This window comes from Crocuta crocuta, unplaced genomic scaffold (genome assembly GCF_008692635.1).
Source record: "Crocuta crocuta isolate KB4526 unplaced genomic scaffold, BGI_CrCroc_1.0 scaffold286, whole genome shotgun sequence".
Classification (NCBI taxonomy): Eukaryota; Metazoa; Chordata; class Mammalia; order Carnivora; family Hyaenidae; genus Crocuta; species Crocuta crocuta.
This window is the reverse complement of record NW_027530979.1, coordinates 584,888-598,371: the sequence shown is the minus strand read 5'-3', so window position 1 is coordinate 598,371 and position 13,484 is coordinate 584,888. Positions and strand designations below refer to the sequence as shown.

Sequence of the window (13,484 nt, the reverse complement as noted above, 5' to 3'; positions counted from 1 at the left end):
CTCCACCCCCCCCACACACACACCCCAAACACACACACACACACACACACACACACATACACAGCCCTCCCCAGGGGCTCAGCTCCTCTCACTGCCTCCACTCCCTCCCCCACCATCTAACCATCTAACCTCGGGTACCTAAGCATACCTGCAGCTTATTCCACAGGGGTAATCTGAACCAAACCAAGGTGCTCTGGGCTTTCTTCCTTCTAATTGTGAATGGAAGCACCCCTCTCCAGGAGGGAAGCTGTCATCAGCAAGCCCATAGGGAACTCAACCTGGGATAGAGCTTGTCCTTGCACTTATTTCCTTTTCCTACAGACACTGTCTCATTCATTCTGATATCCTCAAACCTGGCACAATGCCTGACACATAATAGGTGCTCAAGAAAATATTTATTACTGCTTAAAGGCTTTCTACTCCTAATCATCGGAAGTAGGATCTAACAATCCTCTCCAGATGTATCAGAATGATTGCTGATTTCTCATTCTTGGGCATCCCTCTGCCTTCCTAAGACTCTTGCTTTCCCTCCTTCAGCCTCACAACATTTCTTTTGTGTTTATAGGCAAGTCAAAAATTATTTTACTTAATTTCACTGCAATATCCACCCTAATAATTCACATTTACTTGGTGTCACTTTGTGTTACGCAAAGGCCCAAGGACTTCACACACTATCTCATTGAATACTCACAATGATTCTATGAAATAGATATTATTATTACCCACATTTTACAGGTTAAAAAATAGTGAGGCAACAAAGTTAAGCAACTTACCCACAGCCACAGAGATAGCCAGTAGCAGCCCTGGAATCTGAATAGGCAATATACCCATAGCCCAAGCTCTTAACTAATATGCTATGTTGCATAATAAAGTAATGATATCTCATTTCATAATATATTTTACAAGTACCTTGTGATGCATTCCTATGGTTATCAGGGTTTGAAACATCTAGCTAAAACGCCTAGCGATTAGACTGCATCATATTCTAAGAGCAGTAGGATTACGATATCAAACACAGCCCTGAGGAGGCCTTTTGGGCCTGCAAACCTGGAACCTAAGAACCAGGTTCTTCATTGTCCTAATGTATACCTTACATTTGCTTTCTAGGAACTGTTTTAAAATATAACCATTATACATGCGGCAATACTGTGTATTCATTTCAATAACATTCTACATTCCATTCAGAATACTGACATCTGTCAAAACTTTAAAAACTGTGTTCTATGCTTAGATGCTAATGTGTGTATATATACGTGTATATATTATATATGTGTATATTATATACACATATGTAATACATATGTATATATTATGTATATGTGTGTGTGTGTGTGTATAAAACTAAGGCTAGGTGAACATGTTCAAAATATATACCAGTACTAATCTGAGAAAGGTAAGAGGCTTAGAGAAAATAGTTTCCAATCGTGATGAAACACATTCAGTTCCAACAAAAAAGTTCAGGGTATAAAGGTAAAAGAAGGAAAGAAAACTCAGCTCAAACAAGAACAGTGAGACAAGCACTGTTGAATCTAATTTGAAGAGGAATACTAATTGTGCTATGTTCTTTTGAGACAATGAGTATATGTCACCGTTCCATCTCAAAAGACCTTACCCCTGCTTCCAACCCTTAAATTCTACCCCTTCCCTAAGAGCTCCACCACTCAAGCTTTGAATTCTGTGCTCTCAGCAAATAGCCCAAGTGCACCATATCACTTTGAACTGAGCTATTCTGAGTTCTTAAATATTTAAATGGAACTCTTCTATTTTCCCAACTAAATTGTAAACTACTCAAGAGATGCCAACACCTCTGCTTCATGTATTCATGAAAGAAATCATTGCAGTTTGCCATACTCTCTGAAACATTGTTGATTCAGCCACACCCAGTGCACACAGAGTAAAGGAGAATACACCACACACCATCAAAAATGCCAGTGTCGCACATTTTATTCACTTTAAATTATAATTACTGACATTGGAAAAATTGACAAAACCCTGGTTCCAACTAAATTACCTTCAGAAATTGGATAAAAGCTTAATTTCTTAGAACTTTCTTTTTCCCTGTAAAGCACCATGTACAGCACCTTCCATTCTGCCTGGGACGAATACGGTGCTCAAGAAGTATTGACTTCCCTCCAAGCACAAAGCACAGCTACCTGTAGGGTACACAGTGACAGCAGTGAAAAACAGGGCGAGCCTAACCAAACTGTAGAAAACACCACCCACAAAGAGCACAATTCTTGGAGATATGTGTGTGGAGGAACTGGGGAAGGGGAAGAAGATAAACGTTTTGTGGATTTGAAGATTTAGCAATTCAAGTTAAAAGAACCACTCCTCTCTTTTCAAAGTGCTTCAGGTGACATCACATAATAGGCAAGAGCTAATAGCAAGGGTTATTTTTGGGCATCTGCTTTCTGCCAGGTTCTGTGCTATATATACATTATCTCATTTAATCCTCCTCAATCCTTAAAAGGTGGGTTCAAATATCCTGATTGCACAGATGGGAAAACAGAGGCTCAAAGGGGTACAGCTGTACTCAAAGTCCCATAGCTATTATGCAGTAAAACATATTCAAACCCTGATCCATCTAACACCAAAGCCCATGCCTTGCCCCTGCAGTTTGATACTGGGGGGTTTTATAAAAACAAAATCACAATCCTACTTCAATATAACCTCCCAGAGTAAAAGTCACAGATGGTAAACAGGTGACCCAGACTCACCAGGCCGTATAAAAGTAAGTTCTCTTCTCATCGCCTTAGCCCTGCCATCACCATGGACCACTTTCTCACCTCTCCCAGCTCCCTGGACCTCCGAATGTCTGAGGCAGGGGAAAGGAACTGGGGAAGATACTCCTTCACATAAGACAGAATGTGAAATTCCTCTACCGATAGGCACTCAGGCATTTCCAGGTGTCCTCTAAACTCCAACCAATCCTTTCTGCCTGACAGGTTAGGCAGAGACACTGCACTTCAACCCAGATGAAATGTCTATCACACCTGCTCATCTGGAAAGCTGTCACAAGCTAATGGGAAGAGAGAACAGAGAGGGATAAGTACAGCCTTTTACTAAATTATCAAGATACGCATACTCCACCCCACCTACACACACATACACACCTTGAACCAAACAACAGTGCTCACAATGCATTTAGATGATGTCAGAAGATGAAAACACACTTTTCTGAAGTTCAGGTAAAGCTTCATTTTCATTTGTCCATTCACAATAACATGTATATCCCTGCCTTCAGTGAGGTAATGATCATGTTTTTCTATGAAATGACTCCAAGATCAGAACTCTTTCCCTCCCAAAAGCCAGAAAAGAGTGGTTAGATTCATTATTGAGCACATACCATATGGTCTCCACATAAAAACATTTTAAAGAAGAGGTCCTGTGGCTCGGTTGCCTAAAGACAACAACGTAGAAAGGAGTGGAGGCCAGAGAGGCCTGGGGAGATGGAAGCAGCCAGGTAGCAAGCTTGACAAAGGGCCAGAGGATGACTCAGCTGACCAGAGCATGCTGGGAGGCTCTCCATCCCTAGCCTTCCCCACCAGCAGTATCCCCAGTAGACAACCTCTCCTGCCATTCTCCCTCAAAAACAGAATGCCATCTAGGAAATACCCCACTGCCATGGGAGGTAATTTATGCCCCATCTGATAAAAAGGGTGACCTAGCTTGCCCATCCACTGTAGGGTATACAATGAGAGCAGAAATTTGTTTTAACACATTTGTTTAACAAAAACATAGGGGCACTTGGGTGGCTCAGTTGGGTGGCTCATGACCAGCTCAGGTCATGATCTTATAATTTGTGAGTTGGAGCCCTGCATCGGGCTCTGTGCTGACAGCTCAGAGCCTAGAGCCTGCTTCTAATTTGTTTATTGCTCTGTCTCTCTGCCCCTCCCATGCTCATGCCCTGTCTCTGTCTCCTTCAAAAATAAATAAATAACAAAAACATAACATATTAAATCTTGTTGCAGAAATGAAATCATTAGTAATAGCAGGAATGTATCTGTGTAATCTAAAGGCAAGCAACTCAGTGAAAAACTAAAATGTTTGCAGCCATATTTTTTCTTATAAAATGAAAATGTCCTTAGTGAGACTCAAGAAAAAAAAAGATATATTCTTAACTGAATGTTCTTGAGAAGGCAGCATTGCTAAATTTAAATCACCAAGTGGTCACTATCTGTTTTGTGAAGATAATTGTGAACATGTTTGTGAAGCAGCAACCCAGAGGCAGCTTTTTAATCTTCCATAATGAGGTCAGATGAAAGCCTATCCAGAAGTTGGGTGGGCTGAACACTACAGACCTTACTCATTTAAATCCATCTCTCTCTCCCTGACTACACTCCCCTCCCCATACAGAGAAACTTAGGATACAGTAGGAGTCAACACCCCCAGCTTTAATCCTGGCCTCCTCACTTACTTAGCATACCTGACGTCAGTTTCTTCACCTAGAAAATCCCTCCCCTAACACTGTACAGAGCTGTCAAAGGAGCAAACTATGTAATGAATGTGACAGCACTTTGAAAAAAATATTCGGCATTTGTAATGATGCTGTATTCAGCATTTGCAATAGTAATACAAAATCTGAACATAAATGAAAAACTAAATACAGAATATCTTGATTAAAATATTACAATAAGTAGAAAGGATACGAAGGATAACATTATTTAAGTGAGTACTGTGAGTACTGTATTATTATGCACTATAAAACAGACTAAATCTTCCAGATATTTCTTTTAATAAAGTGTTTTGGTAGTTATAAAATCACTATTAATTATTATTAATAGTTTCAGTTGTTATAAATTACCATTCATACAAATGTGTCTTCAATTCATTTCTATTATGATTTAGTTACTTAAAAGATCACTTGAAAAGGACAACTGGGGCTTCAATGTTCAATATTATTATAATAAAGATTAAACACAATTAAGGATCAAATCTAATTTATAGGTATACATTAGTGCATGATTATTATTTTTAATGACCAAAAAATTAAATCTATGCAACAAGTGCTACACAGATTCAAGGCATGAGAGTAAAATTATTTTATATTTTGCCATAACTTGCTAAGTCAAAAGGCACTTCCTTTGTCATTGTTTATAATATAAAAGAATGGTTTTGCCAACCAGAAAAATAAAACTATTTATATATACATATATATTTATATATAAATATTATATAAATATATATGTATATAATTGATCAAGTTTTTAAGAAGCATTTTCTAAAATTTCCTAGTAGTAATAACAATATAATTGGGGTTTTAAATTAATAAAAAAAGTAATTTTTAATTTAAAAGTCCAAATTAACTCAGCACTATTAATATACTTGAAAGAGCATGCGAATAGGAGCATATGTTAATGTTTGCTGCCTTGTGAAAAGGGTACATCTGGCTTTATATTCACAGAACATGTTAAGACTTAAACACTCTTTTTAGGGGCACCTGGGTGGCTCAGTCGGTTGAGCGTCCAACTTCGGCTCAGGTCATGATCTCATAGTTTGTGAGTTTGAGCCCCGCACCCGGGCTCTGGGCTGACACTTCAAAGCCTGAAGCTGCTTCAGATTCTGTGTCTCCCTCTCTCTCCACCCCTCCCCTGCTCGCACTCTGTCTCTCTGTCTCTCTCTCTCAAAAATAAACATTAAAAAAAAAACACGACTCTTTTTAATTGTGGGAACTATAATGGTTTCATACAAAGAAAAACAAGAAGTATAGGACCTGCAATAATTACAATATAGAGACCCCTTTATTCCTTTTACATAAAGAAAGTATGTCTCCTTTGGCATTCGTCCCAAACTTTCTAATTCAAAGGACTATTTAGTAGATAGTAAGTGTTACACAAACCACTAATATAAATTGTCTCTTATTTGTCTGCTCTTTGTAACACAGACATAGAAATTTTAATATAGAGAATTCCTCCTATGTGTTCAGTGGATCACTCTCAAACAGCATGTGAAATTTTCCACTAAAACAATGTTTCATACTAAACTTAGGAAATAAGCCTTCTTTACCAACAGAAATGGTGGAAGATATTAAATCTGTCTGATTCCAAAGTTGCCAAATCACTCTCAAAATCTCTTTTACTTCCCAGGAAAAAATACCAGAATTTTATTAGCTTACACTTCTCATTAGAAGTCTAGGTTAAAATACACTAACTTTTACAACTATATCCCACAGAAGTCCCCTCACAAAATATCATCTATCAGTCAACCTAACTGAAGTCATATATCAGTGAGCACTTGATGAATGTTGGTGACAGATTGTTTCTAATGGTGTCAGTAAACTAGATCTCATGTATGCTTTTGCAACCTTCTACACACAATAATTTTGAACCCTTTAAATGTGCCATCATAAATATACACTGGCTACATATGAGAATGTTATTTAGGGTGAAGTATGATGATGTCTGTAGCTTACTTTGAAATAATTCAGTGGAAAAAAAAATGCACATACAAATAGACATACATGTAGGTATAAAGAGACATAAAACAAATCTGGCTTCGATTATAGATGATGGGTACATGGGTATTCATTCATTGTACTATTCTTTCTGCATTTCTATGTTTGAAAAATTAATGTTTTTTAATATTTTAAAATGAGATTTTATGCTTCATTTGTTTATCCTTAAATGTTGATCTCAAAATTTTTATTTTTATAACATATTAAGTTCAAAAACATAAAAAGAATCAAGACTTTTCTAGAAATTACTTTTCATAGTTTATTGGGTGTTCCACATTTTAAATTTTCTTCACATTAAGTACTAATGCTTTCCATCTGAACTGGCTATGAATAATTAATACTACCTGTTAAAGAGACTCAAGAAAATATGATTTCAAGAAAATTGCTGTTTTTACACAGTATTCCTTGTACTCTCCATACTTTTCTGGACTTTCCCCCAACATTCGCTGTTACTAGACACTACCTCCATTCATCTATCCTCCTGAAAATAATCAGGGAGCAGGCCTGTCATACTTAACACTTATTTCAAAGCCTGTGGGCACTCAAGATTTGTAAGAATATATTTTTTTCAATGTGGAACATAAAGCTAACAGGTTATGCTTTACAGAAAATCATGAACTAGTTAGTCTTTTGATTTGAAAGGAATTTTTTGTTTGGTTGGATTTTTTTTTATATTTTTGAGTTTTAATGAAAAGCTAGATAAGTATTGGGAACCTCAAGCACCCAGAGAAAAAGTAAGAGAATTTCTAAATTGTAATCATAGTGTCTTCTCCCTCTCCTGTCTATATTTTTCAGAATGCCAACATTTTGTATGATGGTCATACAAAGACCAGTAAAAGCACCACCGACCTCTAAATTCCTATATTTGCAGTTGCTTATTAGAACAAGGTTACTGAAGATTTCTATTCATCATCAGTTTTGTCAGACAATAATGACTGGTATTTCTAGGCATATTTTAACTTCAACAATAAATTTATCATCAGGAAATTTGAAAAATGAGTTTCTTACGAATGTAGCTTCTATCAATATACCTTCATTTAACCAGCGCTTATTTAAAATTCTCTCTACTTTTATGATATGAAAATCTTTTCAAAATGTATGCTACTAAAATGTCTAAATTTGGAAAACATCTGGCCTGTCAAATTATTTGGGGGGCTTGTGGTTTTAAGTACATTGTTTGAGGTGGCATATTTGGAAAGGATTCACTTATCATTCTCAGGCTTCATAGAGAACTAGCCTTGAAAACAAATGTATGTGGTAGTTCACTGCTACTATAGAGAATCAATAGCCATCTATTTAATTTGCTAAGACAATGTAAATTAGTAACTTCCAGCCAGATGTGTGATATACACATCAAACAAACTGCAACCTGTTCATTATGAAAATCCTGTCAACACACACAGAGCCACGTGATGGCATTTCATCTAAGGCAGTTTCCACATTTGCAGCTATAAAAATTGTCCTAAGAATTTTTATACAAAGAATTGGAGTTGAGACTCATAAAAGGGTAATCAATTTCAGCTTTTCATCTTGTGTGCTTCTGTTTACTTCTATTTTCATTCAGAGGTCTAAAACATTTAGAAAAATATGAGCCATGCTATTTTTCCTTCTGTATATCATTTATCCTCATTACATCTTTTTAATCTTATGTAAAGTTGGTAGCCTAATCCTGCAGCTCTACAGAAGTGTGTGAAGTGAAGAATGACAGGGCCAACAGCAGAAGAAAAGTACACTTATCCACTGGAAAACAAAACAGAATATGTCAAAATGACTCCAAACATAAATTAAGCTTACCCATTGGGAGGTCTAACTTGCATTCTGATCATTTATATGGGTCTGTGTGACTATATACCCTGCTGTTTGATAAAAAATGATTACTAACCACAGGCACCCACCAGAGAACAGAGTATATGTATAATGCCTGTGATGTCTCAGACATACAAAGCACCTTCTTAAAGAATGTCCGTTTCCTTTCCGTGGTAAGCAGACATAATTTTTCACTCTTTAATACTTCTGCTTCACAGAGTGGCTTATTTTATGAATTATGTTTTGCCATTTTCTCTTATGTTTATTTTAAGAATATAAAAAATTGCATTCATAAAATAGGTGGGTTTGTTTCATGATACCCAAAATATTGATATGTTTTCTGCTTTGTATTAAAATCCACAGCTTTCTTGCCAGTACAAAAACCTAATAGTATTTACTTTAATATCATTTATTGAATGAAAGGAATAAAAAGATTCTTCTTAATAACCGGCTATTATTGCTGACTATTGAATCCTCATCTAAACCAAATTCATTTTCCAAGTCTATTGAATTAAATTTTCTTATTAAACAGGGCACAGAGTAAATAGTCTTATTGCCAAGCATAATATTTTCAAGCACTACATTTTTAATTTAGCAATTTAAAACAATGTGGAATGAATCTAGTCCTCATGGCCCGTAGTGTAGTCTGATTCCGAATTGTACCCCTTAACCAATTTCCTAATGTGAAAATAGCATTTCTACTAAGTGCCGGGTGTGTCAATGCTTCCAAAGTAAATAACCCCTGAGGTCCCCTAAAATCACAAGAATTTCAGCGACTACCAAAAAGAGGGGGGAGGGGGGTCAACTGTGCACACAAAAGAGTTCTTCATAAAGGCTTCAAACTGGGGCAATTCGACTTCACAAACATTATACAGAAGGCGCTTTCTTCATCAGCAGCACACCAGGCCACGTGACCAGCCTGCAGCGCCACACCGAGGGCCAGAGAGATGATTGTTTCTAGAAATAAGGCTCAAAGTCGACCACCGCGACTGCCCGCCGGCCGGGTCCTCACTCGGGACGCGGTCGCACAAGGTGCGGGGCCTGGGCGTCCGCTAGACTTGCAGCCCCGGGCCGGGTCTCTGGGCTTTCTGGAGGTTACAGTCAGACCCTCCTGGTCACTTAAACTGCCTTTGTGGTTTAGAGTAAGAACCACTCTCTCAGAACTCTTAACTTTGATTGGAGACTCTGGTTAAAATTAAGAACTTCAAACCCAGATTTGAAAAAGTGAAACAGATGTCCTTTTTGTTAACCATAAATGGCTCCGTACGCCCTACCCTTTCCTCTCTGTCTGTCTGTCTCTCTCTCTGCCACATTAAGTTTTATTTAATGCAGAGTTCACTTAAAAGGTTAAAAGAGAGAGAGCAGAAAGCAAATGTCGACCGTGGTGGAAAAACTCCTAAATCTTTCCCTGCAATATAACGAAGGAAGCCTCTTCGTAAAGATGAAAGTGCTCAAGCTGCTGGCTCCCAGCACAGCGTTCCCTGCGGGGCAGAAGGGGTGTCCCAGGGGATCCCAGCCTCGCCTACCCGGCAGTGCCCGCCACCCACGCCCTCAGGGAGACCAGGGTTGCGGAGCGTAGGCGAAGGTCCCAGAATTGCACTCACGTGAGGACATAGTTGACGCTGACGATACAGTGTGGCCTGGACGAGCGGCTGTTGTGGACGATGGTCGCATAGCTCTGCACCCACACCCAGCCGCCGTGCTTCGCCAGAAACCTGTAGTACTTGGTGGTCACCTGCCCCTTCACCAGCACTGATGGAGAGACAGAAGGCAGCTGGTGGTGAAGGCGAAGGCTCCTGATCCCACCCAAACGCAACCCCAGGCAGTGGGAGTGCGGGTCCCCCAGGGGCCCTAATGACTGTGCCCAGGCAGGAGGGAGAGACAACCATTATGTTTCCAAACGGATTGTCTGTCCCGTTAATTTGCATCGAGTCCTCTAATCCCTCGAGATTAGGGGGACACTGAAAATTGGGAAGCCCTCCCTTCAATTTCCTAAGGAAGGCATCTGAACTCCGAGACTCATATTCCCTGTTTCTGGAAATTAGGCTTAAAAAAAAAAAAAAGCTGAAGCGGGTCCGTGCACATGAACCAAGTGGCCTAGCCTCAGCTTTTATTCCCGTCTTCAGTGAGGCTTAAAAAGGGTGGAGGGGGGAGCATAAAACTCCTCCTAGGGGGATTCCTCCCCCACCCAGAAACTCAGAAATTCTCCCTGGGGATATTAAAGAAACAAGGTGGGGAGGAACAAGGGGGAGAAGAAGGGCGGAAATGGTGGGGGAAAGGGAGAGAGGCAAACCATGAGAGACTCTTGAATGCTGACAAAAACTGAGGACTGATGGATGTGGGGGGAGGGGGGGATGGGCATGGAGGAGGACACTTGTGGGGATGAGCACTGAGTGTTATGTGGAAACTAATTTGACAATAAACTATTAAAAAAAAAAAAAAGGAACAAGGTGGGACTCAGCGTTGGAGCGGCCGCTGGGAAGGGCCTCACATACCACCACCACCCGGCTACCAGGGCTCCCACCCGACCGCTTACTGTGGACGTAAATCACGCCCTTTCCCCTCCCCGGGCCGCGCGGGGGAAGTCCTGTGCCGGAGGAGCGGCGCCTTACGCAGGTGGTGGGCGCAGCGCAGGTGGAAGGTGTCGCAGCCGTGCACGTGGTGGTACAGGGTCTTCTCAATTAGGTCCTGAGGTTCGTACCCCGTCAGCTCCGCCACTCTGCAGAGAGCAATCCTCGCTGGATGAGCACAGGGTGCGGGGATGCCCCCCACCCCACACAGCGGTCTCAGGCCTCGGTGCCCGCCCTCACTTGGCCTCATCTGCAAAATGGGCTCAGAAGGTGGAGGAAGAGCTCTCGGCCACTGAGCAGAGCTGTCCTCCTGCTAGGGTGATCCTTTCCCACCTGGCCACTCACCTGGAGTCCAGGAAGATGAGCTTCATGTCCAGGCTGGCGCGGAACATGAACATGTTGCTGTGCAGCTTGATCTCCGTGACGGCGCTGGGAGGCAGCGAGTGGCCCACAGCCACTAGGCCCACGTTCTGGTAGCAGCCGTCGAAGGGGGACATGTCCAGGCTGTACTGGCGGATCTTCAGGTAGCCGCTGCAGTGAATGACCTGCAGTGGAGGGTGAAGGGGTGAGACTCAGCCACAGCCAGGAAACATCCCAAAACCGTGGGTAAGGTATTGAAACATTTTGCGACTCCTCTGGACCACAAACGCCGTGTGGGCCATGCCTCCTCACTGAGTTGTCCAAAGTTATTGGTGTTCCAACGTGTGTCAAGGAAGTGACTGTCCTGCCACACTGAACTCACCTGGGAGCTTGTAAAATTACAGAGGCATGAGCCTTGCCGACACTAACTCATCAAAATCGCCAGCGGGGCCCTTGGAACTTGGGTTCGAGCTAAAGCTCTGGGGGTAGGAATCTGATGTTGTGAGTAAACTCTAGGAATCTGCCAAACTTACCGACCATTTCAGACACTTTACACACCCCCGAGGTCCATTATGAGCCCCAGATTAAGAGTCCCCGCGGCCAGGCAGTATCCGGACACAGTGAAACCAAGTCTTAAAATTTAGTAGTCCCCAAGCGTTCACAAAGTTCAATAACTCTCAAGGTGGTCCCAGGCAGACTGCGCTGTGACAAGTGCGGAGGACGTCCTCGGGGCAGTCAGGAGCTCAGCAATGTCCCGCCCACGCCCAGGAGCTTCTCTGGCTCTGCTACTTTCCCCTACACGCTGCTCGCAGCATCCCTCTCTCAGCCACACACCTTGTAGCCACCGCAGGTGAGGCCCGCATTCCTCTTGGCCAAGACGCACTTCATTCTGAGGAAGAAGGAGCGCTCGATCTCATACTCTGGGAGAGAGGGGAGGAGGAAGGCGAAGGACTGAGATGGCTGGTGTGACTACCCATCCCACCTTTCCTAACTGGGGAAAGGCCACAAGCAAATGGTGGGGAGGGACCCAAGTAGTGCAGGCACACGTCTGCCTTACCCTGGACGAAGTGAGAGTGGTAGGGCTGATGAGCGGTAAGCACCGCGGTCATCTCGTCGTGGTCGGCAGGATGGATGTACTCATAAATGCTGTTCCCAGTCAGCTCTACCTGTAAAGAGGGGGGTATCACCTTCTCCAACCCTCGTGGGGCTGGAAGATTGGACCAGAGTGTCTACAGGATTGTGAGGACAGCAGCCAGAACTTTAGAGTCAGCCCTGAGTTTTAATAACAGTTCTGCTTCTGGTTTCTTAACTGCAGCCTAAGCCTAGGTTTCCTCATCTACAAAAGGATATAATAATATAATAGTAGTTATAATGGAACTAGGAGGAGCAGTCATAGTTTCCTGGCAATGCTGTGGTGAAAACGTCAGACATTGGTATGTAACCACCATCCATGGTGTTTGACTTATGGTAGCAACTCCAAATGGTAGCATTGTTTGGGCTTGGAGTAGAAGCCGAAGGATAAGGAAAGTAGAGAAAAGAGGGATGCAGACCTGCCAGCTGAGATGTTTCCAGTTCCAGAAATACACATACAAAAACTTTAGGACTCCCCCGCACCCCTTACCTCTGGCCTCCAGCTCTGGCTGTAAACATTGAAGGCTGGAGGTGTGGACCACTCACCTACCTGAGAAAGACCCAGGTGGACTGAGGCTGTCTCTGAGATGTACATGATCTTCCCATCTGGGGCCACCACAAAGATGAAGCCATCCAGGGTCTGAGGAGATAGAAACAGAATTGAATGGAGAGCCCTCTGGAGAGAAACTGGAGTAGGGGGCAGAAGTTAGAGATGTTCAGCCAGAAGAGCAGAGAGATGGAGTAGAGAGAGGCAGACAGGAAAGAGGGCATAGAAAACCTGCCACAAGAGTCCCTCTTTTGTTCATTCCAAATACGTAAGCATCTGGGTCCTGTAGCACACTGGGAGATGCCCAGAGGAAGTGGTGGGCAAGAGTACTGCCCTCTAAGACTCAGGATGCACTGAATTGGATAATACAGACATATATCTGTAGCATACACACACAAATATAAGGGGCAGAGGATTACAGCCCATGATAAGAGGTAGGTTAAGTTATTTGAGTGATGGTCATTGAAAGAATAGTTTCCTGAGTCAGTCTTGGAGGACTCCTTAGTGGTGTCATCCTATAAGGGAAAGAATACCCTCAGGGTTTAGGAAATGGGCATTTGAGCCATATGGAAGGGCTGGTAGTCTGAAAAGTTTGTAGACAGAAGATAGCTGGCCA

General features: G+C 41.9%; 1 protein-coding gene across 1 annotated transcript in view; it reads right to left on the bottom strand.

The window, feature by feature from the left end:
• Window positions 1-13,484, bottom strand: part of SIM1 (SIM bHLH transcription factor 1) — a 64,240-nt gene that overhangs the window by 38,004 nt on the left and 12,752 nt on the right. The window contains exons 3-8 of the mRNA XM_077770163.1: window positions 12,872-12,961; window positions 12,248-12,356; window positions 12,025-12,110; window positions 11,176-11,375; window positions 10,873-10,979; window positions 9,865-10,012 (exon numbers count right to left, since the gene is read on the bottom strand). Of these exons, the coding sequence (XP_077626289.1) occupies window positions 9,865-10,012; window positions 10,873-10,979; window positions 11,176-11,375; window positions 12,025-12,110; window positions 12,248-12,356; window positions 12,872-12,961 (740 nt within the window). The remainder of the gene's footprint in view (window positions 1-9,864; window positions 10,013-10,872; window positions 10,980-11,175; window positions 11,376-12,024; window positions 12,111-12,247; window positions 12,357-12,871; window positions 12,962-13,484) is intronic.